General features: G+C 44.1%; 1 protein-coding gene and 1 pseudogene across 1 annotated transcript in view; one reads left to right on the forward strand and one right to left on the reverse strand.

The window, feature by feature from the left end:
• Positions 1-534: 534 nt before the first annotated feature.
• Positions 535-27303, forward strand: part of CMTR1 (cap methyltransferase 1) — a 57011-nt gene continuing 30242 nt past the window's right edge. The window contains exons 1-3 of the mRNA XM_074949093.1: positions 535-760; positions 6080-6211; positions 13961-14112. Coding sequence (XP_074805194.1) covers positions 6085-6211; positions 13961-14112 — 279 coding nt within the window. The 5' untranslated portion in view covers positions 535-760; positions 6080-6084. The remainder of the gene's footprint in view (positions 761-6079; positions 6212-13960; positions 14113-27303) is intronic.
• Positions 20691-22785, reverse strand: LOC141985196 (myb/SANT-like DNA-binding domain-containing protein 7; annotated as a pseudogene).

A 27303-nucleotide genomic window follows, 5' to 3' on the forward strand; every position in this document is an offset into this window, starting at 1 on the left:
GGCCTTCACAACATCCCCTGACAACGAGCGCCACAGGTTGACTGTGCACTGTGTAAAGAAATACTTCTTCATGTTTGTTTTAAACCTGCTGCTTATTTATTTCCTTAGGTGACCCCTGGTTCTTGCGTTAGGTGAAGGGGTAAGTAATGCTGCCCTGTTCACTTTCGCCACACCACTCATGATTTTATAAACCTCTATCCTATCTCCCCTCAATCGTGTCTTTTCCAAGATGAAAAGTCCCAGTCTTTTTAATCTCTCCTCCTATGGAAGCTGGGCCTAGCTCCACCTCTCCGTCCAGCCCTAGGCAGTAGCCCATGGGGCCTTAGGGTTTCTGCGTCCCTGCAGAGAGACTGCCAGGGCCAGCCCCCAGGGCGGCGCTGGGAGTGGGGACCGGCGAAAGCCGGGTACGGCAGACCGCTGCTCGGCCCGTCCGGCTCTAGCCCCGCCTAGTGGCGGGGCGTGGCCCAAGGATGCCCCGCCCTGCAGCGGCGGGCCCCGACTAATGGTCCCGCCCCCTTCTCCTTCCTCCTCATTTCCCTCCTGCCCTGTTTTCAACCCGCTCTCGGGTCGCCCCCCGGCCCTAGCGGCTCTGGGCGCAGGCGCGGAGCCGGCACATACGTCACTGGCACGCGCCAGGCGAGAGGGAGGACCCTGAGCGCGACGGGGAGCTGGAGAAACGAAAGTGAGCGGAGCGGAGTCGGCCTGGTTCTCTCGCCGCCGCCGCCTGCGGGCCATGGTGCCGGCCTGAGACCCCGCCCCAGTGAGTGCCGCCCGTGACCCTCGGCCCTGCCGCGCCCGCCGCCCAGGGGCCTTCCTGCTCCCCGCGGGGAGCTGCCGGGGGTCGGCGTTTGCCCCAGTCCCAGGGCCTGGCTCTTGCGCGGCGGCTGTGCCGTGCCTCTTCCCTGGTGCCCTGCCCCTCCTCCCCTCCCCACATCGCGGGCGCGCCCGTGCTCCCGGCCCGCGGAGCGCTCCCGGGGGCCTGCGGTGGAAAGAGGCTGGAGAAACACGAATCCCTGCGAACGGGACCCGCTCTGCGCTGCCCTCTGGGGACGCCGCCCTGAGAGCAGACCGCGGGCCCCCAATGAAGTGGGCCCCGTTGGGCTAATGAATCTGTCTGGTGCTGCGGTCTTTTGTGAAGGGCTTTGTACGTACCTCCTAATTCCGAGTAGGAGAGAATCGCTGGCAACTGTGGGTCTAAATTTGCCATTGGTTACAACCCCGCAACACCCGCTTACATTCGCGACATCCCTCGACGTGTATCTCTTGGCAGAACTGTGCTCAGTTCCTTCCTGCTGACGCTACTGTAAGAGTAGTTTCAAGCCCCGTGGCTCCACCTGGGTGGATTTTTAGTCTGGATGGTTCTGTGGTCCTGTCAGACCGTTAGCGTTCAGTTCTTTATTTCCTTGGGTTTTAATCCTGTTAGACTACAAACACTGATATTGTTTGTTCTTCATGTTAAATATTTAACTGAGATTCCTGCAGCACTTCACCTACCCCAACAGAACCTAGCTCTTGCTCTTAAGTAGTATATGTATTTTTATCCCTATGTCCCATTCCGTTCCCTGGCATTTTTCCCAGCAAACTCCTCAGGCTTGGTTGAGTTCAGTGGAAGGTAATTGACTCTCATTTGTTACTGCTCCCCGGGGTTAAACAATGGTTATTTATCTGTCAGCAAACTCTTCAGTAACATAAGAATGGACATATTAGGTCAGACCAAAGGTCCATCTAGCCCAGTATCCTGTCTTCTGACAGTGGCCAATGCCAGGTTCCCCAGAGACAATAAACAGAACAGGTAATATTCAAGTGATCCATTCCTGTCGCCCATTCCCAGCTTCTGGCAAACAGAGGTTGGGGACGCCATCCTGGCTAATAGCCATTGATGGAGCTATCCTTCATGAATTTATCTAGTTCTTTTTTTGAACCCTATTATAGTCTTGGCCTTTACAACATCCTTTGGCAAGGAGTTCCACAGGTTGATTGTGCACTGTGTGAAGAAATTTCTTTTTGTTTGTTTTAAACCTGCTGCATATTTATTTCATTTGATTACCCCTAGTTCTTGTGTTAACACTTCCTTATTTACTTTCTGCACACCAGTCATGGTTTTATAGACCTTAAGCATATCCCCCTTAGTAGTCTCTTCTCCAAGCTGAAAAGTCCCAGTCTTTTATTAATCTCTCCTCATACAGAAGTTGTTCCATACCCCTAATAATTTTTGTTGCCCTTTTCTGAACCTTTTCCATTTCCAATTTTTTTTTTATTTTTTAAGATGGGACGACCACATCTGCGTGCAGTATTCAAGATGTGGGCGTACCATGGATTTATATAGAGGCAACATGATATTTTCTGCCTTATTATCTATCCATTTCTTAATGATGCCCAACATTCTGTTAACTTTTTTGACTGGTGCTGCACATTGAGTGGATGTTTTCAGAGAACTATCTGCAATGACTCCAAGATCTTTCTTGAGTGGTAACAGCTAATTTAGACCCCATCATGTTATATGTATAGTTGGGATTATGTTTTCCAATGTGCATTTACTTTACATTTCTCAACACTGAATTTCATCTGCCATTTTGTTGCCCGGTCACCTAGTTTTGAGAGATCCTTTTGTAGCTCTTCGCAGCCTGCTTGGGACTTAACTATCTTGAGTAGTTTTGTATCATCTGCAAATTTTGTCACCTCACTGTGTAACCCTTTTTCCAGATCATTTATAAATATGTTGAATAGGACTGGTTCCAGTATAGACCCCTGGGGGATACCACTATTTGCCGCTCTCCATTCTGAAAACTGACCATTTATTCCCACCCTTTGTTTCCTATCTTTTAACCAGTTACCAATCCATGAGAGGACCTTCCCTCTTATCCCATGATAGTTTACTTTGCTTAAGAGCCTTTGGTGAGGGACCTTGTCAAAGGCTTTCTGAGAAGCTAGGTACACTGTATCCAATGAATCCTCCTTGTCCACATGCTTGTTGACCCCCTCAAAGAATTTTAGTAGATGGATGAGGCATGATTTCCCTTTACAAAAATTATGTTGTCTTTTCCCCAACAAATTATGTTCGTCTGTGTGTCTGATAATTTTGTTCTTTACTATAGTCAACCAGTTTGCCTGGTACTGAAGTCAGGCTTACCAGCCTGTAATTGCCAGGATCACCTCTGGAAACCTTTTAAAAAAATTGGCGTGTCATTAGCTATCCTCCAGTCATTTGGTACAGAAGCCAATTTAAATGATGGGTTACAGACTACAGTTAGTAGTTCTGCAATTTCACATTTGAGTTCTTTCAGAACTCTTGGGTGAATACCATCTGATCCTGGTAACTTATTACTGTTTAGTTTATCAATTTGCTACAAAACCTGCTCTAATGACACCTCAGTCTGGGACAGTTCCTCAGATTTGTCACCTAAAAAGAATGGCTCAGGTTTGGGAAACTCCCTCACGTCCTCAGCTGCGAAGACCGATGCAAAGAAATCATTTAGTTTCTCCGCAATGGCCTTATCATCCTTGTGTGCTCCTTTAGCATCTCGATCGTCCAGTGGCTCCACTAGTTGTTTAGCAGGCTTCCTGCTTCTGATGTACTTAATTTTTTTTTTGCTATTACTTTTTGAGTCTTTGGCTAGCTGTTAAAATTGTTTTTTCGCGTTCCTAATTATATTTTTATACTTAATTTGCCAGGTTTTATGTGCTTCTTTCTATTTTCCTCACTAGGATTTAACTGTCACTTTTTTAAAGGATGCCTTTTTGCCTCTCACTGTTTTTTACCTTGTTGTTTAGCCACAGTGGCGCTTTTTTGGTTCTCTTACTATGTTTTTTAATTTGGGGTGTACATTTACATTGAACCTCTATTATGGTGTCTTTAAAAAGTTTCCATGCAGCTTGCAGGGATTTCAGTTTTTGCGCTGTACCTTTTAATTTCTGTTTAACTAACTTTCTCATTTTTGTGTAGCCCTCCTTTCTGAAATGAAATGCTACAAGTTGGGCCTCAGGGATGTTAAATTTAATTATATTGTCTTCACTACTGCAAGGCAGTCCAGCTATATTCACCTCTTGGACAAGATCCTGTGCTTCAATTAGGACTAAATCAAGAAATGCCTCTCCTCTTGTGGGTTCCAGGACTAGCTGCTCCAAGAAGCAGTCATTTTAAGGTGTCAAGAAACTTTATCTGCATCCCATCCTGAGGTGACGTACCCAGTCAATATGGGGATAGTTGAAATCCCCCATTATTATTGAGGTTTTTTATTTTCATAGTATCTCTAATCTCCCTGAGCATTTCACAGTCACTATTACCATCCTGGTCAGGTGGTTGGTAATATATCCCTACTGCTATATTCTTCTTATTAGAGCATGGAATTACTATCCATAGAGATTCCATGGTACAGTTTGGTTCATTTAAGATTTTTACTTCATTTGATTCTACGCTTTCTTTTACGTATAGTGCCACTCCCCTACCAGCACGACCTGTTCTGTCCTTCCGATATATTTTGCACCCTGGTATTACCATGTCCCATTGATTATCCTCATTCCACCAAATTTCTGTGATGCCTATTATATCAATATCCTCCTATAATATGAGGCACTCTAGTTCACCAATCTTATTATTTAGACTTCTAGCATTTGTATATAAGCACTTTAAAAACATGTCACTTTTAGCTATCTGCCAGTACATGATGTAATTGAATTGGACTTTTTTTCATTTGACTGTTTCTCATCAGATCCTACCTGTATTTTATCATCTTCCATCTTCTCCTCCTTCCTAGGACATAAAGAATCTCCAATAATAGATCCTCCCCAAGGGATGTCTCTGTCTGAACCACGTGCTCCTCCGCACCTGTCGACTTTCCCCCAACCCTTAGTTTAAAAACTGCTCTATGACCTTTTTAATTTTAAGTGCCAGAAATCTGGTTCCATTTTGGTTTAGATGGAGCCCATCCTTCCTGTATAGGCTCCCCCTTTCCAAAAAGTTTCCACAGTTCCTAATAAACCTAAACCCCTCCTCCCTCTACCATCATCTCATCCATGCATTGAGACCCTGCAGTTCTGCCTGTCTAACTGGCCCTGTGCCTGGAACTGGAAGTGTTTCAGAGAATGCTAACATGGAGGTCCTGGACTTCAATCTTTTACCTAGCAGCCTAAACTTGGCCTCCAGGATCTCTCTCTTATCCTTCCCTATGTCATTGGTACCTACATGTACCACGACCACTGGCTCCTCCCCAGCACTACACATAAGTCTATCTAGATGTCTCAGGAGATCCTCAACCTTTGCACCAGCCAGGCAAGGCACCATGCGGTTCTCCTGGTCATCGCAAACCCAGCTATCTGTGTTTCTAATGATCAAATCCCCCACAACTTACCTGTCTCTTCCTAATAACTGGAGTTCCCTCCCCCGGAGAGAGATCCTCAGTGCGAGAGGATACCATGATGTCATCTGGAAGGAGGGTCCCAACTAATGTAATTTAATAGGAAAGACAGGTCCCAACTAATGTAGTGTAATGGGAAAGAGACTTCCGTATGCATCCTTATTTACAGCTTTGCTATAAAAAGGGTGGGAAAACTATTTTTAAAAATCTGCGTTTGCAGGATCAGGTTTCAGAATGTTCTGCCTCCTTCAGAAGAAGTTGGCTCCTTTATGCAGCTTTTCAGAGGAAACTGAAAACACCCACTGAACTGATCTTACATTTCCTCAATTCTGTACTGCTAGTGCAGAACGAATCTCTAATATGCACTGTTAAAAAGCCCTTTTGGAGCCAAATCAAATGTCTGAGTTCCCAAGTGTGGGGAGACCTCTCACCAGTTACTTTCTTCTCCTGGTTGCGGGGTTTCACATACAGTTGTGGTTTAAATTGGTCAACAGTAGGGAAAGCTGCTGTGTGTCCTGGTTCCCTGTTTTTGGACTAACAGCTTTGGATGGCAGCAAGGGAAAAGCAACCACGTTTATCTGTGGCAGGTTTTGGAGGCAAAGCATAGTGCCCAAATAGCATGAAAAACCATGCACTCTGCTGGACCGCAGCAACAACACAGATCTTGCCCCAGTATTGGAGGGAATGAACTTGCTGGATGCTTACTGTTTGTTCTCTCCTTGCAGTAAAAATGAAGAGACGAGCAGAGCCCGAATTTAACAGCAACCAGAAGCAGAAAAAGAGGGCAGAAGATCTGGGGCTGAACCTCAGTTCCACTTCCGATGATGAACCTCCATGTAGTAATCATGCAACTCAAGGTAAGATCAGAAGTAGTACGGGCACCAGAGTTGCAAGGAGATAGCCCTGTAGGAAAGGCTGCTTTTCTCTTCAGGGATTTAATTAATTAGCTGGAATTGAATGCAGGTATTCTGGATCCCAATTCAGTGCCTTAACTCCAGGACCATCCTTCCTCTCTAGAAGGAAGGACTATACAGTTTCTATCCCCAAACTGGGGGTGGGGGGGGAATTAAATTTTTCTCCTCCATAATCTTATCTGGACACTCTCTTTACTGCCATCTGAAAATAACAATCATATAACCTTTGTTTGCTTTGTCCCTTGTATCTACTCTTTTTCTTTTGTACATTAGAAATATTGAGAGTGTCATGGATGGACTTACCTGGACGACCTTCTGAATTTCTCAAAAGATGCATATTGTGAGCTCATGCACCTTAATTGAAGGGGCAGTGTGCTGAATCCAAATGTATCCATTCTCTGTAGTGTTAATTAGTCACTGAAGTTGAATAACCTTAACAGAGGTTTTTAAAAGTCGTTACATTTCCCTTCTTCTCTCCACTGCTGTAACTTTCACAGTTCTCAGTTCTTCTGCTGACCTCATTTCACTTGTTCTTCAGTCACTACCTGGATTTCTAACATTAAAAAACAGGCCTGAAATATCGAAACACACACACAAACCCCCTCATTACCCCCATACCTTTTCTGCTTCTTCCTAATGGACAGATAGATATCGGTGTCACATTCAGGCTCTTGGGAATCTGCCAGTATAGCCTTCAGTTTGGCACACCTCAGGCATCTCTGTGTGCACACAGTAGGCTCTGCCACATTGGTTGCAGATGGCTGTGATTGAATTTAGCGTGAACTCTGATAAATTTATTTTGTAAATGTAAAACGGTATTTGACCACTGGATTGATTAACTCCTTCTCCCAAACCAATTTATTTGTTTTAAAACCTAACCTTCATCGTGGTCAAATGGTTTCTTAAAAATAAGATTGCTATTAAAGCTGGTTTAATGATTCACCATTTGGCTGTAACTCAGATGAAATTTAGTACTTTATTAATTGGTGCGATTGTGTTCTGTAAAATTCATCACACATGTGTCTTTTTTTCCTTTGAACTCACTTTAGATATACATAGCATCAGGGAGCATGCCCTGTGAGATGTTACTCTGTTTTTCAATACCAGAAATATTGCTGCCCTTTTCAACTGTAACGGAGGAGGAGAAGGACCTTGGAGTATTGGTTGATCATAGGATGACTATGAGCTGCCAGTGTGATATGGCTGTGAAAAAAGCTAATGCGGTCTTGGGATGCATTAGGAGAGGTATTTCCAGAAGGGATAAGGAGGTGTTAGTACTGTTATATAAGGCACTGATGAGACCTCACCTGGAATACTGTGTGAAGTTCTGGTCTCCCATGTTTAAGAAGGATGAATTCAAACTGGAACAGGTACAGAGAAGGGCTACTAGGATGATCAGAGGAATGGAAAACTTGCCTTATGAAAGGAGACTCAAGGAGCTTGGCTTGTTTAGCCTAACTAAAAGAAGGTTGAGGGGAGATATGATTGCTCTCTATAAATATATCAGAGGGATAAATACCAGAGAGGGGAGAGGAATTAGTTAAGCTCAGTACCAATGTGGACACAAGAACAAATGGATATAAACTGGCCACCGGGAAGTTTAGACTTGAAATTAGACGAAGGTTTCTAACCATCAGAGGAGTGAAGTTTTGGAATAGCCTTCCAAGGGAAACAGTGGGGACAAAAGATCTATCTGGCTTTAAGATTAAACTCGATAAGTTTATGGAGGAGATGGTATGATGCGTTAACATGGTTTTGATAATTAAATATTCATGGTAAATAGGCCCAATGGCCTGTGATGGGATATTAGATGGGGTGGGATCTGAGTTACCCAGGAAAGAATTTTCTGTAGTATCTGGCTGGTGAATCTTGCCCATATGTTCAGGGTTTAGCTGATTGCCATATTTGGGGTCGGGAAGGAATTTTCCTCCAGGGCAGATTGGAAGAGGCCCTGGAGGTTTTTCGCCTTCCTCTGTAGCATGGGGCACGGGTCATTTGCTGGAGGATTCTCTGCTCCTTGAAGTCCTTAAACCACAATTTGAGGACTTCAATAGCTCAGACATAGGTGAGAGGTTTTTTGCAGGAGTGGGTGGGTGAAATTCTGTGGCCTGCGTTGCGCAGGAGGTCAGACTAGATGATCATAATGGTCCCTTCTGACCTTAGTATCTATGAATCACTGATGTATTGAAAAATGTGCTATCTCTTACTCCTGATCTGTTTCCTTTCTTCTAGAGCCATAAGAGTAACTGCTGCATTAGTTCAGATGAAAAAGTCTTAAATGACAATCCTAAATAATGTCTTGGATTCTCAATAATGTTTTACAGATTATCTGACAAGGTCCTTGTAGAGGCAGTTATGCCTGTCACTTGCTTTGGCAGAGTAATTCTTTGCCTAAAAATTTGTGATTTTTTTTTTTAAAGGAGGATGGTCATATTACTCAGGTTAATTATATTGTCATTACAATATTGCCCATTAAGGCCTTAATGGAACTTTCTTAAGTATGTTTTTTCTGCTTTAAACTCATTTTGCTTTTTTTCCATATACCTGTAAAATCCTGATTTCTTATGTTCACATTTAGACTTTTTTTTTTTTAAATGTAATAGCTTTGCCCACTCTTGAGTTCTAACTGGATAGCATTAACCATGGAACCACAGTGGTGCCCAGCAGCTCTGCTTATGCTGAATGGCTGATTGCGAAGCTGTGCAAAAGTGTTAACTGAGTGACTTCCATTGACTAAGATGGGAGTTGTGGCTAATGTCTTCTCCCACTCAGACTACTTTGAAAATATTAGGCCTCAGGCAGTATTCCAGCTCAATATGGGAGAAGGCAGCTTTGTGCCCTGCAGTGCAGAAACCTTCCTAGCTCCCACTCAGTCCTATAGGCGCTGACTCCGGGGGTGCTCCAGGTTGGAGCTGGGTCTCTTTAACTAGGATGTGGCTGTGGTGACACTTGCCAGACAGTCTCTGGTCTCTATTCTTGCTAAATGTTCCCAGCCAATAAAGAGAGTTATTGAGCGGTCACTAAAAATATTCTACAAAACCTTGGCAACCTGATGGCTCTGAAAGAGCTGTTCCATCCTCACTGGGAACGACATGTCCGTGCCAAGGACCCTTGGGGCCAGGGTGGATTGATTTCAGTCACCAATTTAAATCACCACGTGGAAAGCCACAATTTAAATAACCAGTTTTAATCAACTTTTCCATTTGTGCTTCAGTGATTTTCTAAAGAAAGGTGCATTTTTACAGGTTGATATAGCCATTAAAACATGTTGATTTACAACTACATAGAGCCTTTATGCTAGATTTGGTACATCTTTTTGCTACGTAGAAGGGTACAGTATAACTATATACATTTATTTAAGCAATTATATAGCTTAATATTTAGATTTTTATTGTATATTTTTAGTATGTTTAGAAAATTGTGAGTGATATTGCTTCTTTACTACTTTAGTTTTGCTTCTGATTTGTGCCAAGCTGCAAAATAATTAGACGTATATAGGAATGACATAGTAGGTCATGCTGGTGGGGGAATAGCACTATATGTGAAAGAAAGCATAGTCAAATATAGTAAATATCTTAAATGATTCAAACTGTACCACTAAATTCCAGACTTGAATAATAGCAGTAGGAATATACTACCAACAACCTGACCAGAATGATGATAGTGATTGTGAAATGCTCAGGGAGATCAGAGAGGCTACAGAAACAGAATACCCACTAATAATGGGAGATTTCAACTATCCCCCATATTGACTGAGTACCTGTCACCTCAAGGCGAAATGCAGAGAGAAAATATCTAGGCACTGTTAATGTCTGCTTCTTGGAGCAGCTGTTCCGGGAACCCAAAAGGGGAGAGGCAAGCTCCTGAAAGGAGCAGAGGATCTTGTTCAAGAGGTGAATATAACTAACCACTTGGCATAGTGACCATAATATAATTTAACATCTTTGTAAGAGGGAAATACCAAAGAACCCCATCACAGTAGCATTTAACTTCAAAAAGGGAGTTCAAAAAACTACACAAAATGAGGAATCTAGTTAAATGGAAATTAAAACAAACAGAAGAGTGAAATGCCTGCAAACTGCATGGAAACTATTTAAAAACACTAAAATTTAATTTGAGCCTCTATTTATACCCCAAATAATAAAAAACAAACAGTAAGAGGACCCAAAAAAGCCACCGTGGCTAAACAGAGTAAAAGAGGCAGTTAGAAACAAAAAGACATCCTTTTAAAAATTGGAAGTCAGTCCTACTGAGGAAAATAGAAAGGAGCATAAACTCTGGCAAAACAAGTGTAAAAGTATTATAAGACAGACCAAAAAAGAATTTGAAGACCAACTAGCAAAAGACACACAAATAGCAATTTAAAAAAAAAAAGTAGTACATCAGAAGCCTGCCAAATAACCAGTGAGCCAATGGATAATTGAGGTGCAGAGAAACTAAATTAATTCTTTGCCTCAGTCTTCACTGCAGAGGATGTGAGGAAGATTCCCACACCTGGGCCATTCTTTTTAGATGACAAATCAGAGGATCTGCCCCAGATTGAGGTGTCGATAGAGGAGGTTTTGGATCAAATGTATAAATTTAAGAATAATTCACCAGGATCAGATGCTATTTACCCAAGAGTTCTGAAGGAACTCAAATATGAAATTGCGGAACTCCGAACTGTGGTATGTAACCTATTGCATAAATCAGCCTCTGTAGCAGATGACTGGAGGATAACTAATGTAACACTGATTTTTGAAAAAGGCACCAGAGGTGATCCTGGCAATTACAGGCTGGTAAACCTAACTTCAGTACCAGGAAAACTGGTTGACACTATAGTAAAGAACAGAATGATCAGAGAGACAGATGAACATGGTATATTGGGGAAGAGTCAACACAGCTTTTGAAAAAGGAAATTATGCCTTCCCAGTGTGTTAGAATTCTTTGAGGGTGTCAACAAGCTTGTCGACAAGGGTTATCCAACAGTGTACTTGGACTTCCAGAAAGCATTTGACAAGGTCCCTCACCTAAGAGTCTTAAGCAAAGTAAGCAGTCATGGGATAAGAAGGAAGGTCCATTCATGAGCCAGTAGCTGGTTAAAAGATAAGAAACAAAAAGGGTAGGAATAAATGGTCAGTGTTCATAGTGGAGAGAGGTAAACAGTAGGGTCCCCCAAGGATCTGGAAAAGGGGGTAAACTCTGAAGTGGCAAATTTGCATACGATACAAAATTACTCAAGATAGTTAAGTCCAAAGCTAACTGTGAAGAGTTACAAAGGGATCTCTCAAAACTGTGTGACTGGGCAGCAAAATAGCAGATGAAATTTAGTGTTGATAAGTGCAAAGTAATGCACGCTGGAAAACATAGTCTCAAATAGACATACAAAATGATGGAGTCTAATGTAGTTGTTACCACTCTAGAAAGATCTTGGTGTCATCATGGATAATTCTCTGAAAATATCCACTCGGTGTGCAGCGGCTGTGTGTGGTAAAAAACCAACCAAACAAAAAGCTAACAGTGTTAGAAACTATTAGGAAAGGGATGGATAATAAACTAGAAAATATCATAACACCCCTATATAAATCCATGGTACACCCACAGCTTGAATACTGTGTGTGGTTCCGATCACCCCATCTCAAAATAGATATATTAGAATTGGAAAAGGTACAGAGAAGAGCAACAAAAGTGATCGGGGCGGGTATGGAACAGTTTCCATATGAGGAGAGATTAAAGACTGGGTCTGTTGAGCTTGGAAAATAATGGGAGTAATGGGGGACGTGACAGAGGTCTATAAATCGTGACTGGTGTGGAGAAAGTGAATAAGGAAGTGTTATTTATCCCTTCACCTAACACAAAAACAGGGGTCACCCAATGAAATGAATAGGCAGCAGGTTTAAAACCAACATAAGGAAGTACTTCTCCACACAACGCACAATCAATCTGTGGAACTTCTGATAGCTAGAGCAAGGCCTGAAAAACTCATGCGATCGGGATGATCAGGAATCTTTCCTGGGCAAGTGCCTTCAATCTCTTGAGTCAGCTTTCCTTTTAAGAGAGGTTGTGTTAGTCCTTATGGTTGTGAAGGAAACCTTCCAAACGTGACCCAAGTGTACCTGGTGCAGCCATGGCTGCTTTTGTGCCACTTGTGGTGTTATGGGGAGGGGAGTAGGGAGGTGGAAAGGACTTGACGGCTGCTATTAGGAGCACAGGGAACCCGGTCATTGCTGCTGGAACCCCAGCCACTGCTTCAAAGAGTAAATGACCCTGGGCAGGGCCTCTACCACTCCCTGCAGCAGGGGATGCTGACGGGTGTCAGCATTTGGATCATTGAACCCAAGCAGAGGGTTGCATTGTGGGGTTCCCACAGAGCTCTCTGCTTGGTAGGATTATATAAGTTGGATGATATCCCACAGAACCCTGTGGTAGGAAGGTAGTCGGGAGCCACTGCTCCCTGTTTTTGGGTGAGATGGGGTCTGGTTCAGGAGGAGGGAAAACTCAGTCCCTGCCACCTTATCCAAGGATCTTATATGTGGGGTGGCTGGGGAATCTCACACTCACACTCACACACTACAGTCCAGCATTTAAGTTTTATTTTGTGGAGGTAGCAAGGGCTGCAATAAATGATGTCTGTATGAAGGGTTTGCATGTCTGTGGAGGTTTGCACTGGTGTAGCTCCATCAGTCTAATTACACCAGTGTAAAGTCCTTAATGCTGACAGGGCCAGAGAGACTTGGTGAGCAGGTATTTGAGAGAGAGCTGGAGCCTTTTACACTGACTTACTCCCAGCAAGTGGGTAGAGTTTGGTTTCCAGTGTAACAGAGGTTTCATGTAAAAAGCTTTATTTTATTCTTGGGTTTTTTATTGATAAATCCTGGCATCTGCCTTCCTGGAATCCAGTGTGCTGGGCTGGTATTCCACTCTAAGTCTCCAGCATGCCTCACTGAGCTGTGCATCTGCTCAAGGAGGGAGTATTGTCCACCAACTTTCCCACATAATCTCATTCAGTAACAGTCCCACTGCCCTGATAACACTACCTCTAGGAGATTTGGCAGCTGCCCACTCTTCGTTGTTGTGGAAGATTCTGCCATATGGGGGTCTCCTCAGGATTGCTGAAATTCGGATCATGTTCTGACAGCATTTCAGTGTACTGCTCAATTATAGAGGGCTAGGGAGAAGATGTGTTCAATACAAGGCTATGGTACATCTGCACCTTACATGTGCAAGGTAAAGAATTCGGTCCTACCTATATGCAGCAAGATAAGGATAATTAAATATCCTAGTTCAGGGCATAAGTGGATTATCATTGTGGTCAAGAATGACCCCCACTTTCCCCATTGGTATTATCAGGTATGGTAAATCCACATATCTAAAACATTTTCTACTAGTCAGAAAAGAGTGTGAATTGGTGTTTATCACAAATGTAAATGTCAGCTTGTTCTCAAGGGAGAAGTCAAGTGGCAGCCCTGGGGGGCGGGGGGGGTTGTCTTTCACCTTCTTTATGGTGGAATGAAGTAGCAAGACAGCTGGTATTTTGTCTTGAGAGTTGTATCTGAAGTCTGCATGCTCCCCACAGCCAGTCTGAGCTATTGAAGCGGACTCTTTACTATCCCCTAGCCTTCTGGGATGTGAATTTGGAATTCCCATATACAGCTTCCCCTCTGATTAGCGAAACAAACGCTTGTTAATTTCTCCCCTCTGTTTCGTTTTCAGAGTCTTCCAGTAGTGGCAGTGGGTCTGACAGTGAGAGCGATGAGAGGCGTCCAGTCTTCGGCTCTGGCAGCAATGAGTTCAAAGCAGACTCTCTTGTGGAGGGCACCTCCTCCCGCTACTCCATGTATAACAGCGTCTCCCAAAAGCTCATGGTAGGTCAAAGTCACTTTTGAGCATGCTGCTAAAACCGGATGAGCAGCTGAGAGCAAAATTGAGTACGTTCTGCTGTGAGAGATGCCCCTGGCATTCACCATTGTATCTTTCAAGCTCAGGATTTATGCAGAGCGCTGTTCTGTTTGCACTAATCGCAGTCAGTGATGACTGACGGCGGGCAGATCAGATGCTAATTAGAAGGCTAGAACCATGGTGAATTTCATCTTTCTTAGTAGCAAGGGAGACTCAGTCCAACTAACTACATGTTCCATTCAAATCCAAGTCAGCCTTGCTGCACACACATTCTGTACAGAAACTTATTCCTATTAGCCCCAGGCAGCAGAATTTCAAGGAAGTTTGTGGCTCAGCAAATCTTTGAAATACATTTAAATGTAAATGCATTTGTGAGCTTGAGGCGCTGGAGTCCTGCATCATTTGTAAAACTTGATGAAGATCAGTGTTATATCACCATTTCCAAACTGGGGACCTTTCCACTGAGGCAACTGGAGAAGCTTTTATTAAAGTGGCATGCAGGCTTTACTTTGCTATAACTTCAGAGCGGGCCTTCCAAATATTACTAAAAATAATCTTTCCTTCAAGTAGCACCAGATCCCCTGTGGGCTTCTGAGACGTCAGCCTGAGAGTGGGCAGCAACTTCTAGAGCTAACAAATATCAGAAAAAGGGGACGTGAAAGTAGTGATACCCCTTTGTGACATGGGAATAGCACAGGTACTACTGGCACAGCCAGCTGGAGAGCTGGTGCCTGGTGACTTCACCTGGTAGAGCACAATGGATTCAGTGTGAGTTCTGACTACAGTGGTGTGCGCGTGTGTGCATGGACAGAGTGAGTTTGGTCACCAAATAAGGGATTTTGCAAATTAAGTCCACTTTGGACACCAACAGTGGCAAATCCAACGCCTGGCTTTCTGAATATACTTCACTAACTAGCCCTGTGTGTGTTGGAGAAAAGCTCGATCTTCTAGGGTGTGGCATTTGTCAATGAAGTGCTCATGCCATACAATATTAACCACTTATCTTGACGCTGCACTACACTTTTCAAGCCTTGTCCCCCAGATGCCTGCCTAACTTGTAATTTCAGGTGACCAATTCTTTTTTTTGATCCTCCCGTCTCCAATAGTTGCCTACATGATGCATATTTCTTCCAGCCTTTGCTGCTCTGTAGCATTGTGACAGGGTGGTCTGAGGCCCTGGAAGTTGGACCAAAGCCCAAAAGACCCAGTGGTAAGACTTTTGCTTGGCTACTGACTGCCCAGGAAAGAAAGATGGTCAGAGGAAGAGCTAGCTGGAGCCACTGGAGATGCTATACTGGAGGTAGGGCCTTATACCAGGCATGGACCAGAGCCTGGATGGCAGGCCCCAAGTGGAGGGTGGATGGTCTTTAAAGTCCCCAGTTGCAGATATTAAAACATTGAAAGGACTGCAAGGGGACTCACCCGAAGAGACGGGGATGTTAAGATGGATAGCAGATGGAGACTGAACAGTGACTAACAGCAGAGTTCAGAAAATGCCAAGAAGAGCAACGCAAATAGGAGGATCAGCAGTGGGCTGAGATGACTCTGCCTGACCACAGAATGGGAGAATCCAGAAATAGAAGATGATATGGAGGCAAGTCTCTTGACATTCAGAAGGGTAACTCAGCCCTGCAGATGGCCACAAGATCCTCTGGCTTACCCCATATCTCACTGAAAAGGCTCTACAAGCCTAGTGGACTGGAGAGCCAAGAAGCCTAGGGTTATGGAAACCCTGTAGAGATGGTAGTATAATCCAGAGATCTAGCAACAAAGGTCCTAGTCCTTCTGATATAGAAATTCTGAAGACCCTTGAAGATAGTAAACATCTGAAGGAATTTATTTAAAAAATGGATTAAGTTCAGAAATGTTGCACCTTTGCTTAAATAACTAAGATACTTGTCCTGGAATTGTTTCTATCCAACCTGCTAGGTGATCTTCAGATCTGGGTTCAGGAGCATAGACTGGGGAACTCTTTCTCCTAATGTCAGCATTTTCTCTCTGTAAGGCAGAAGCAGGAACAATGTTGAATCTGGTTAAGAACAAATCCCATCATTACTTGTGAGGTGAACGTTGTGGGATGGGAGACCCAAAAAGAAGATCGCTACCAATGTGACAAACTGTGGCACCTGAGGAGGTTTTGTTCCAGGGCTAAGACCCGCTCCTGGGGAAAATTTGGTAACTTTTCCATGATGGGTGGGGGAGACCTTCGCTTCAAAACTAGTAGTACTAAAAGGAAGGCTAGTAAAAGCCTTGGTGGATTTGAGAGTCACCAGACCCTGGTTCAAGAACATGTTGAAACATACACAGCCAATAAACTCAATAACAGTTAGGTGTGTCCATGGAGACACTAAAGCATGTTCCCTGGTGGTAGTTAAGCTCCAAGTAGATGGACAAGAGATTCCTATGAGAACGGGCATGGCTGAAAAGCTTCCTTTTCCCCGTAGTATTGGGGAAAGATCTTCCTAATTTCACTAACTTTAATAAAGGAGACTGATAGCCTGACTTCAAGTAGTAACAGTTATAATCAGTTGGGAAAAAGTTTTAAGGAAGAGGAGGATGAGGATCTATCTTTCCTTTTTTCAGATATTTTTGAAGGAGGGGGGAAAGACTCACCCTACCAGGGGAGAAAGGAAAAGGGCTAAGGGCTTGCAAGTATCCATATATACAATATGGATATTGCTAAATATCAGCAAGAGGGATTATGCCCTCAAACCTTTCTCTAAAGGACTAGGTGAGAAGAATGTTGGTCAAACTAAATTCCCTTACCGTATAGTCCAGAATGGTATATTGTATGGATATGTGAGCACCCTAAGACTGAAAAGTGAGTGAAACAGCTGGTAGTCACCAGGGTTTTAGGCAGGGGCTCATGAAGATGGCTCATCAAGTTCCTTAAGTGGGCCTACGGGGAGGGACAAGAGATTTTACAAAGATTTTTCTGGCCCAGTGTTCCTGAAGAAGTAGCTTAATGGTGTCAGTTCTGCCCTGAATGTCAGTTGGTGGCACCAGAAGCAATTAAGAAAGACATCTATTGATTGAGTCCTACTGTACACATACAATTTGAAAGGATTGTAATGGATATTGTGGACCCATTAGAATGGAGTACCCAGGGGAACAGATACATTTTAGTTATTTGACTGTATAACCCAATATCCTGAGGCATTCCATTTACACAGTGCTACTGCCAGGAGAATTGCAGAGGAGCTGGTGACCATGTTTACTAGGGTGGTGTGACAGTTTCTTGCGGTGCCCAGGACTGAGAGTCACCATTGTTTCCCTCCTGCCTCACCAAGAGAGAGTCTGGCTGGTGCTAAACTGGTTGACCTGATCCGCCAGTCTTAACCACCCAAGCAGACTCCTCAGAGCCTTGCAAGCCCTCACTTCCCCTTGCAGGTTAGCAATAGGTGCATTCCAATCCCTAAGCCCCTCTGAAAGCATCCCCCTGTGGTATCCAGTCCTTAACCACTGGACGCTCACAGAAATTGTCAGGTATGTTGTTCCCAAAAGCAACTGTGTACACACACTGCTTGACTGGTAAAACTCACCAGTCAAACTCACTGGTAAAAAATCAAGTCCTTTATAACATCACAGCACTGAAATACATTTATTGTGAATCAAAGAAGTTTTTTAAAAGGTAGCGAGTGAAGATAAGTGGAAACTGAAAGGGTTACACATATAACGTAAAATGCAATCCTACGTCCATACTTACTAATGGTTACCTTTCCTATTTAATAAAATCTTTTTCCTATTTAATAAAGTAGATTCCTATTTAATGAAGATTTTTCTCCCAAGGATTCAGTCTTTGACAGTGCTGCTGGTTTTCAGTCAAAACCAGGATCCAAGTTTTCATGAATACCCCATCCCCTTGAAGTGATTTCTTCAGTAAATAGACACCTCAAATGGCTTTCTTTTCTCCAGGTAGAGTCCCATAAACATTTGAAATGCCCTCGTTTGTTTGTTTGTTCTCTAGTGTGCTGACCCCATGTCAACTTCGCATCCTTATGTTGACTTGACATGCAAATGTAGCTCCCATTGTGTCTGGGTTATAATGTTTTATTCACATCAGAGGACAGGAATAGGTGAATAGACATGCTTTGCCTGGTAGAAAATCTGTTGGTCAACTCTGCCTTGTTACATAGTTTAAAACATGTTTTCAGTAGGAGCACATACCTCTTTAAATATAATCTGGACATACGTATCATAGCGATATTAATGACCAGTGTGATACCAGCTTTTGTTTGACATTGGTCAAGGCACAGTTCTTTCATGGTATTTATCCATAAGTAGTATTAGGTATAGTGAGTTTCAGATCTGTTAGGAATTGTTGACATTAAGGCCATGTCTACACTAGAGCCCTTACAGCGGCACAGCTGTGCTACAACAGCTCTGCCACTGTAAGGTCTCAATGCCAACGGAAGAGAGCTCTCCTGTTGGCATAATTAAACCACCCCCAGCGAACGGACATAGTGCTGTCCACGCTGATGCTTCTGTTGGTGTAACTTATGTCACTGAGGGTATGTCTGCGCTACAAAATTAGGTTGATTTTATAGAAGTCGATCTTTAGAAAGCGATTTTATACAGTCAATGGTGTATGTCCCGACTAAGCACAGTCGGTCGGCGGAGTGCGTCCTCAATACTGTGGCTAGCATCGACTCATGGAGTGGTGCACTGTGGGTAGCTATCGTACAGTCCCTGCTGCCCATTGGAATTCTGGGTTAAGCTCCCAATGCCTGATGGGGCAAAAAACATGGTCGCGGGTGGTTTTGGGTACATGTCGTCAGTCTCCCCTCCCTCCTTGAAAGCAATGGCAAACAATCGTTTTGCGCCTTTTTTCCTGGGTTACCCATGCAGAGGACATAGCATGGCAAGCATGGAGCCCGCTCAGCTCAGCGCTGCTGTTGTGAGCATTGTAAACACCTCATGCATTATTCTGCAGTATGTGCAGAACCTGGCTAGGAGCCGCCAGCACAAGGACAATTGTGAGGAGGACATGAACAGAGATGTTCCTGAAAGCATGGAATGTGGCAATTGGGACGTCATGGCGGCAGTGGGGCAAGTTGATACAGTAGAACGCCGATTCTGGGCCCAGCAAACAAGCACAGGCTCGTGGGACTGCATAGTGTTGCAGGTATGGGATGATCCCCAGTGGCTGCAAAACTTTCACATGCGTAAGGCTACTTGCCTGGAACTTTGTGATTTGCTTTCCCCAGCCCTGAAGCGCAGGAATACCAAGATAACACCTGCCCTGACAGTTGAGAAGCGAGTGGTAATAGCCCTGTGGAAGCTTGCAAAGCCTGACCGTTACCAGTCAGTCAGGAATCAATTCGCAGTGGGCAAATCTACAGTGGGGGCTGCTGTGATCCAAATATCCAAGGCAATCAGTGACCACCTGCTAGCAAGGGTAGCGACGCTGGGAAATGTGCAGGTCATAATGGATGGCTTTACTGCAGTGGGGTTCCCTAACTGTGGTAGGGTGATAGATGGAACGCATATCCCTATCTTGGCACCGGACCACCTTGCCAACCAGTATGTAAATCACAAGGGGTACTTCTCAATGGTGCTGCAAGCACTGGTGGATCACAAGGGACGTTTCACCAACATCAGTGAGGGATGGTCAGGAAAGGTGCATCTTTAGGAACTCCGGGCTGTTCGAAAAGCTGCAGGAAGGGACTTTCTTCCCAGACCAGAAAATTACCGTTGGGGATGTTGAAATGCCAATAGTTATCCTTGGGGACCCAGCCTACCCCTTGCTCCCAAGGCTCATGAAGCCATACACAGGCATCCTGGACAGGGGTAAGGAGCAGGTCAACTATAGGCTGAACAAGTGCAGAACGGTGGTAGAATGCACCTTTGGATGTTTAAAAGCCTACTGGCGCAGTTTGCTGACTAGTTTAGACCTCAGTGCAACCAGTATTCCCATTGTTATTGCTGCTTGCTGTGTGCTCCATAATATCTGAGAATAAGGGGGAGACGTTTATGGCGGGGTGGGAGGTTGAGGCAAATCGCCTGGCGGCCAGTTTTGAACAGCGAGACACCAGGGCGATTAGAGCACAGCTAGGTGTGCTGCGCATCAGAGAGGCTTTGAAAAACAGTTCCATGACTGGCCAGGCTACAGTGTGGCAGTTGTGTGTGTTTCTCCTTGATGCAAAACCGCCCCCTTTGTTGAATTTACTTCTCTGTAAGCCAATCCCCGTCCCCCGATTTGACCACAGCTGACAAAAGAAATAAAGTCCCTATTGTTTTGAATCCATGTAGTCTGTCTTTATTTAAAAAAAAAAAAAAAAAAAAAGTGCGATCACTGACAAGGTTGCCGGGGTGGGGTGGAGGGAAGGACAAGGCCACATTGCTTATTGTAGTCACACTACAAATCAAAGCTGTTTGAATGACAGCCTTCTGTTGCTTGGGCCATCCTCTGGAGTGGAGTGGCTGTGTGCCCGGAGCCTTCCCTCCCGCCCCCCCCCAGCTTTCTTGGGTGTCTGGGTTAGGAGGATATGGAACTTGGAGAGGAGGGCAGGCAGTTATACAATGGATGCAGTGGCGGTCTGTGCTCTTGTTACCTTTCCTGCAGCTTCACCAGATGCCTGATCATGTCCGCTTGCTCCCCTATCAGCCGCAGCATCTCCTCTTGCATATTCTGATCACGCTCACTGAATGCTTTCCTGGCCTCTGCCACCGAATGGTTTGGAAAGGTCCGTGCATTCAGCTGTGTCCTATCAGCGTGGGAGGACTGCATGAGCTCGGAAAACATATCATCGCAAGTGCTTTTTTTTTTTTCCACCTTCTAATCTGTGATAATCTCAGAGACGGAGTTGATATGGGGAGCATAGAAATATTTGCACCTGCAGGGGGGATAAAAAGGGAGAATAAAATTTAAGAGGATACATTTCTGAGAACAAAAGGGAGACACTTTCACAGTGAATCAAGCAATTCACAGCAGACAGCACCTGTGCTTTAGGTACAAGGTCGCATTTTGCCTTTTATATTGAGCGCCTGCTGGTATGGTGACACATCACACACAGCTGGGCAACAGAATTCGGTTTCCAGGCAGCCATGATAAGTCAAAGGCTACGCGGGGTTGGCTTCTTCCGCCTTCATAACATGTGGGAATGGTTTCAAACTGCAGCGCCCTCCTTTCCCATAGCAAGCACTGCCGGTGGGGTTTGCCGTTTAAAAGGAGGGGTTGCGGTTTTGGGGTGGATGTGCAGCACACGCCTCCCTGCCACCACGTGGCTATTCTCCAGGATGATCCCTTTTAGCCAAGCACAGATAGTCCAGCATGAACAGGGTCCTTTTACTGTTCCCTTACAAAAATTCCCCTATTTCAACTAGGTGACTGTGAATGATACCACTCTCCTGAGGCTGACACAGAAAGATAAAGACCGAATGTTGCATGAGTGCGACCAAAACCCAGGACCATTTGCTGCCATGCTTTGTGCTGCAATGATTCCAGAATACTTGCTACTGGCTTGGCGTGGTAAAGTGTCCTACCGTGGAGGACGAAATAAGGCAGCTCTCTCAAGAAACCTTCTGCAAAGCCTTTCAGAGTACCTCCAGGAGAGCTTCATGGAGATGTCCCTGGAGGATTCCAGTTCCATCCCCAGACACGTTAACAGACTTTTCCAGTAGCTGTATTGGTTGTGAATGCATCCCAATTCTTCAGGGCAAATCAAACATTAAACACAATTGCTTTTAACCCCTGTAGTGTAGTTACAAATGTGCACTCACCAGAGGTGCCTTCTCCGCCTTTAGGGTCCAGGAACTCACCTTGGGAGGGTATTGGCTCCAGGGTGATGAAAAGGTCCTGGCTGTCAGGGAGAATGGATTCTCCACTTGCCTGCTGCGCATTCTCCTCCTCCTCCTTCCTCATCCACAAAATCCTCCTCCGTGTTTGTGTGAGACTCCCCCCTTGCAGGTGTCCATGGTCAGTGGTGGGGTACTGATAGGGTCCCCCCCGAGAATGGCATGCAGCTGATCATACAAGCGGCATGTATGGAACTCTGACCTAGAGCGACCGTTTGCCTCCTTTGTCTTGTAGTAGGCTTGCCTGAGCTCCTTAACTTTCACGCAGCACTGTTGTGTGTCCCTGGTGTAGCCTCTCTCCACCATGCCCTGTGTGATTTTGGCATATATATTAGCATTTCTTCCTTTTGATCAGAGTTGTGTCTGCACAGATTCTTCTCCCCATACAGCAGTCAGATCCAGTGTCTCCCGTTTGCTCCATGCTAGAGCTCGTTTGTGATTCTGGGACTGCATGGTCACCTGTGCTGCTGAGCTCGCCACGCTGACCAAACAGGAAATGAAATTCAAAAGTTCCCTGGGCTTTTCCTGTGTACCTGGCTAGTGCATTGGAGTCGAAAGTGCTGTCCAGAGCGGTCACATGGAGCACTCTGGGATAGCTCCCGGAGGCCAATACTGTCGAATTGCACAAAGCTGCGTCTGCACTACCCCAAATTCGAGCCAAGAAGGTCGATTTTAGCGCTACTCCCCTTGTCGGGGAGGAGTACAGCAGCCAATTTTAAGAGCTCTTTAGGTCGACGAAATGGGTTGGTTGTGTAGCCGCATTGCTTATAAAATTGACCTAACGTGGCTAAATTTGACCAGCCTTTGGGTGTGTTTTTTTTTTCTGCACCTCTGAGCGACAGTTTTACTGACAAAAGTGCTAGTGTAGACATAGCCTAAGTAGTGAACCCTTTGTCAGCTGGCAATGAGTGGTTCTTAGGGTCACGGGTGGAAATCCCAAGAGAAATTCAGATGGATCAGGGAGCTAATTTCCAGGCATCCCTGTTAAGAATTATACTAACTCCTGAGCATTAAACCCCTGCAGATGATCCCTTATTATTCCCATATAGCCTAGTGGAAAGGATTGTTCAATCCCTTAAAAAGATGTTGAAAAGCTATGTAGTCAGAACTTAGATGAAGGGATACGGTGTTGCTTTGTCTCTTATTTTCATATTGAGAAGTCCCACAAGCTCAGTTCAATTTGTTGTGTGGCCACCAGCCCTCGTGGTCCATTAGACGTGATTGAAGAAAGTCGGGAGAGACAAACGGTTGATTCCTCCAGTGTTACTTATTATGTTATAAACATGAGGAACATACTTGCAGAACACTTCCACTAGCTAAAGAACATTTAGAGAATGTCCAAGCTAGACAAGCTAGGTGGTACAATAAACAGGCCTGGGAACAACAGTTTAGGATGGGGAGTAAAGTTCTGTTACCGAAAATAAGCTGCTAGGTAAATGGCAAGGCCCATTTATAATATTAAGACCAGTAAAACTGGTGGATTATGACATCAGACTCTCAGAAAAGAGAGAGATACATTTGTTAAATGTGTTAAACTCTGGATTTAAAGGAAAACTAGGAATTTAACATCAATTCTCCCTGAAGTACATAATAATGTAATTAGGACAGATTAAAAAGTACAGGAGACAGGAGATCATCCCACAAAGCAGTGGATTAATTGCTGAATATGCAGATTAGAACTGGTGTATCAATAAATTCCAGCACATAGTTTCTGCTGTGCCAGGAACAAATGATGTGATTCAGTATGTTATTGACAGGGAAGGGCATGCTCCTCTCCCCAGAAGATCATGTCAGATTCCAGGACATCTTGAAACTTAAAAGTGGAGGAGGAAATAAAGCAAATGTTAGCTCTGTGAATAATTGAGCCATCAAACAGCCCTTAGGTGCTCTCCAATAGTGATAGCTAAAAAACAAACAAACCTGGGGAAAGCCACTTCTGTATAAATTTAAGAAAACTGAATGCCATTTCAAAATTTGATAATTCTCCTATGCCACAGATAGATGATTTGTTGGATTTATTAGGCAGTGCTACATACAGTACCTTGGATTTAGCCTCAAGTTATTGGCAAGTTCCCCTTGAGAAGGAGTTCAAATGTAAAACTGCCTTTACCTTGTCTCAGGGACTGTATCAGTTTAAGATAATGCTGTTTTGCTTGTTTGGGACCTTAGCAACATTCCAGTGCCTTGTGCACTGGCTCTTACGGCCTTATGTAGGCTATGCTATGGTGTACCTGAATAACATCATTTACAGTCCTGATGGGGAAAGTCCCCTGAAGCACATAGAGTTGGTGACAGGTGCGATATCTAAAGCCATTTGACTGTTAATCTTCAAATGTGTTGCTGGGCAGTTCTGAGACCAGATAATGAGGATATATTGTTAGCAATGGAAAAATTAAGCCAGAAGTGTTCAAGGTTAAAATAGTTATGGAGGCTGCAATCCCCCTCACAAAGAAAGAGGGGAGATCTTTCCTGGGATTAGCTGGCTATTATCATAGGTTTATTCTCCAGTTATCACAGATTACTGTTCCTCTGATGGATTTAGTAAAAAAGCCAAAAAGAAAAGGGCTAAACTAGACTGAAGAATGTCAAATTGCTTTTGATGCATTAAAAAAGGCCTGTAGCACAGAACTCCTCCTGTAAATCCTGTCTTAAGAAGCCCTTTATAGTTTAACCAGAAGCATCTGAAGTAGGATTGGGGGTTGTATTAATCCAAGAGAAGAAAGGAGAAAAATACCTAATCTCCTATATTAGTAGGGAACTATTCCTAAGGGAGCAATGGGTCAATGCGCTAGAAGAAGAATGTCTTGCAATAAAATGAGATGTAGAAATGCAAAGATATTACTTGTTAGGCTCCATTCTCATCCTAGTAACTCATCACCATCTGCTCACCTGGTTAATACAATGAAGGATAAGAACACATGCTTTACTAGGTGGTATTTAGCCCTACAACTGTATTAATTGGAGAGAAACTTGGGAGCAGGAAGTCAACACAAAAATGCTGACCACCTGTTGAGATATAGAGAGATGCAGATGGAAACAGTAGTTCCCTCTTAAGGGGAAGGGCATGTGACAGGGTTGTCTGAGGCTTTGTGGAGCTGTATGAGTTAGGGAAGCCTTTTTCCTCTTTTAAGAAGTTTCTGTGGCTTATAAAACTAATTGTGTTGCATGAGATATGATTGAGTAAAAGTTATATGAATGGAGTATGAATGTTTCCCTTTCCTCCCCCCCCACCTGTTTTGTCTATTTATGGTGCAGCATTTTCCTGTTCTAGTTCCTTTTTCACTTTCTTTGGGAATTAAATAAATTCCAGAGTTTGAGTGCAGGCACCTGGAAATAAGTTGAGGCTGTCATGACAACAGTTAGCCAGGAAAACAGGAACTAATCCAACTATGAAAAGATCCAGTGAGGCTTGGTGAGGAAGGTAGAGTCTGGGCCAGTCAAGGCAGGGGTAGGGTCAGGTAAGAGCAGCTTTCCTGAGTGTGTGAATGGGGAGTAGTTCTGAAAGATTGCAAGCCTTATGTGTGCAGGTAAGGCTGAAGCCTGTGAACTGAGACTGCTGCCTTCAGAATGAAAACCCGGATGCTCAGACCAGGAAGTTGAGAGCAGAGTGCTGAAACTGTTATGCAGTCAGTTTGAAGGCTGAAAGCTACAGGCAGGCCGAATCTGGATGCTGGGATTGTTCAACCTCATGAGCTGGGGCAGCACTGAGGAAGATTGGCATACTGAAAACCCTGGCTGTAAAATCAGAATTTCTTTTGGTTTGTTTCTGATGCTTTGGCACGTCCTTTCGCAGTTTGGGGAAAGGTGAAATAAAATTTATATTTAACCCTCTGCAAAGAAAGCACCTGTGACTTTGTTTTATTAAAGCTAGGTCCATCGCATTTAGAGCCGGAATCTTCATAGAAAGGCTGCCAGCTGAGCTTTAAAGATGATCACCAACCCCCTCCCATGGATTACACCACTTTTGTCTGTTCTAATAAAATAATAGGATTTCTCTTTGTAATAGGCCCTAAATGGACTACAGCATCCCTGGGCTTAGAGTAGACAGAGAGCAGGGTGAGAGTCTTTCTCTGTGCATCCAGTTCTGTACAGGCCTTTATCTCTAGGGCTCGTAAGTGCTTTGTTAATACAAATAGTAAATATCTGACCCTCATCACCATAGTATCTGAGCGCCACGATCATTAAAGGATTTTATCCTCCCAACACCCCTGTGAGGTAGGGAAGTGCTGTTTCCATTTTACACCTGGGAAACTGAGGCATGTGACTTACCAAAGGTGTCATAGGAAGTCCGTGGCTGAGCCAGGAATCAAATCCAGCTCTCCTGCATCCCAGTCCAGTGCTGTAACTACAAACTGTCTTTTCTGCTGCCCTGAGAGTCTCTCAAGCACCTAGCACAGATACGTGCATTTGGGAAGTTTAATTTTTTTTACACTGTTGGGTATAAAGATTTGATGGTATCCGTCAAAGTGTTTGCCAGAGGGAGACTAACAATTTTGTACTAGCAGGAAATTAAAAACCAAAAACCCTTTGGTACTAAATCTTTGTTCAAAATTCAATGGCCGTAGAAGTCAATATGTAACTGATTCAGTAGTTGTCAGATTTGACCAGTGTGTGTGTTAGGAATTCATTGCCAAATAGAATAGACAGTAGAACAGCTGCCCATGGAGATACCTGCTGCCCATCTGATGTGTTTAAATTCCCCTCTCGGAAAGGCTGGTAGTTAACAATGGTTTTCAAATGAAGGGAGAAATAGACAATTTAGCAATTAAAACTGACTCCTCCTAAGCCCATGTTTAAGTGTGCGTGCGTGCGTGTGCACCCCCTCTACTAAATAGAATGAAACGTGACCATGTAGGTTCTTTTCACGGTCTAGTGGCTGAGACCTACAAAGAGAAAAGCCGTAAGAAGTGCAAGTTAATGACAATTCTTCTCTTAGGCTAAGTCGTAAAAGCTGCACTTAAGGGGGAGAGAGTCCTGCATTGCTCCAGGTTCTTACAGGTGCATTTTAGCTGGTAGTTGTGGGCATCTGTTTGTTTGCAGCCAGATTCATCCCAGTGTGAAACTTTCTGCACCAGCATTTTGCAGAGCTTGTACCATCCACGCTCTGTGGTGACAAATGGCTGCTGGCTTCCCCACTGCTTTTTCAATGAAGCAGGTTGTTCTTGTAAAGCTAAACCGTTTCTAATGATGTTGTCTTTACAAATTTAATTCTCTAGATCAAGTTGCCACTTCATCATGGGAATGAGCCGGAAGGAGAATCCTGAAAGCCTCAATTGAGATTCATTAAGCACACTCCATACTTTTTAATCACAGCAGTGCAACTTGGTATCATTTATCCCGCTGGCCCACAGCTCACAGGA

Source organism: Natator depressus, chromosome 3 (genome assembly GCF_965152275.1).
Source record: "Natator depressus isolate rNatDep1 chromosome 3, rNatDep2.hap1, whole genome shotgun sequence".
Lineage (NCBI taxonomy): Eukaryota > Metazoa > Chordata > Testudines > Cheloniidae > Natator > Natator depressus.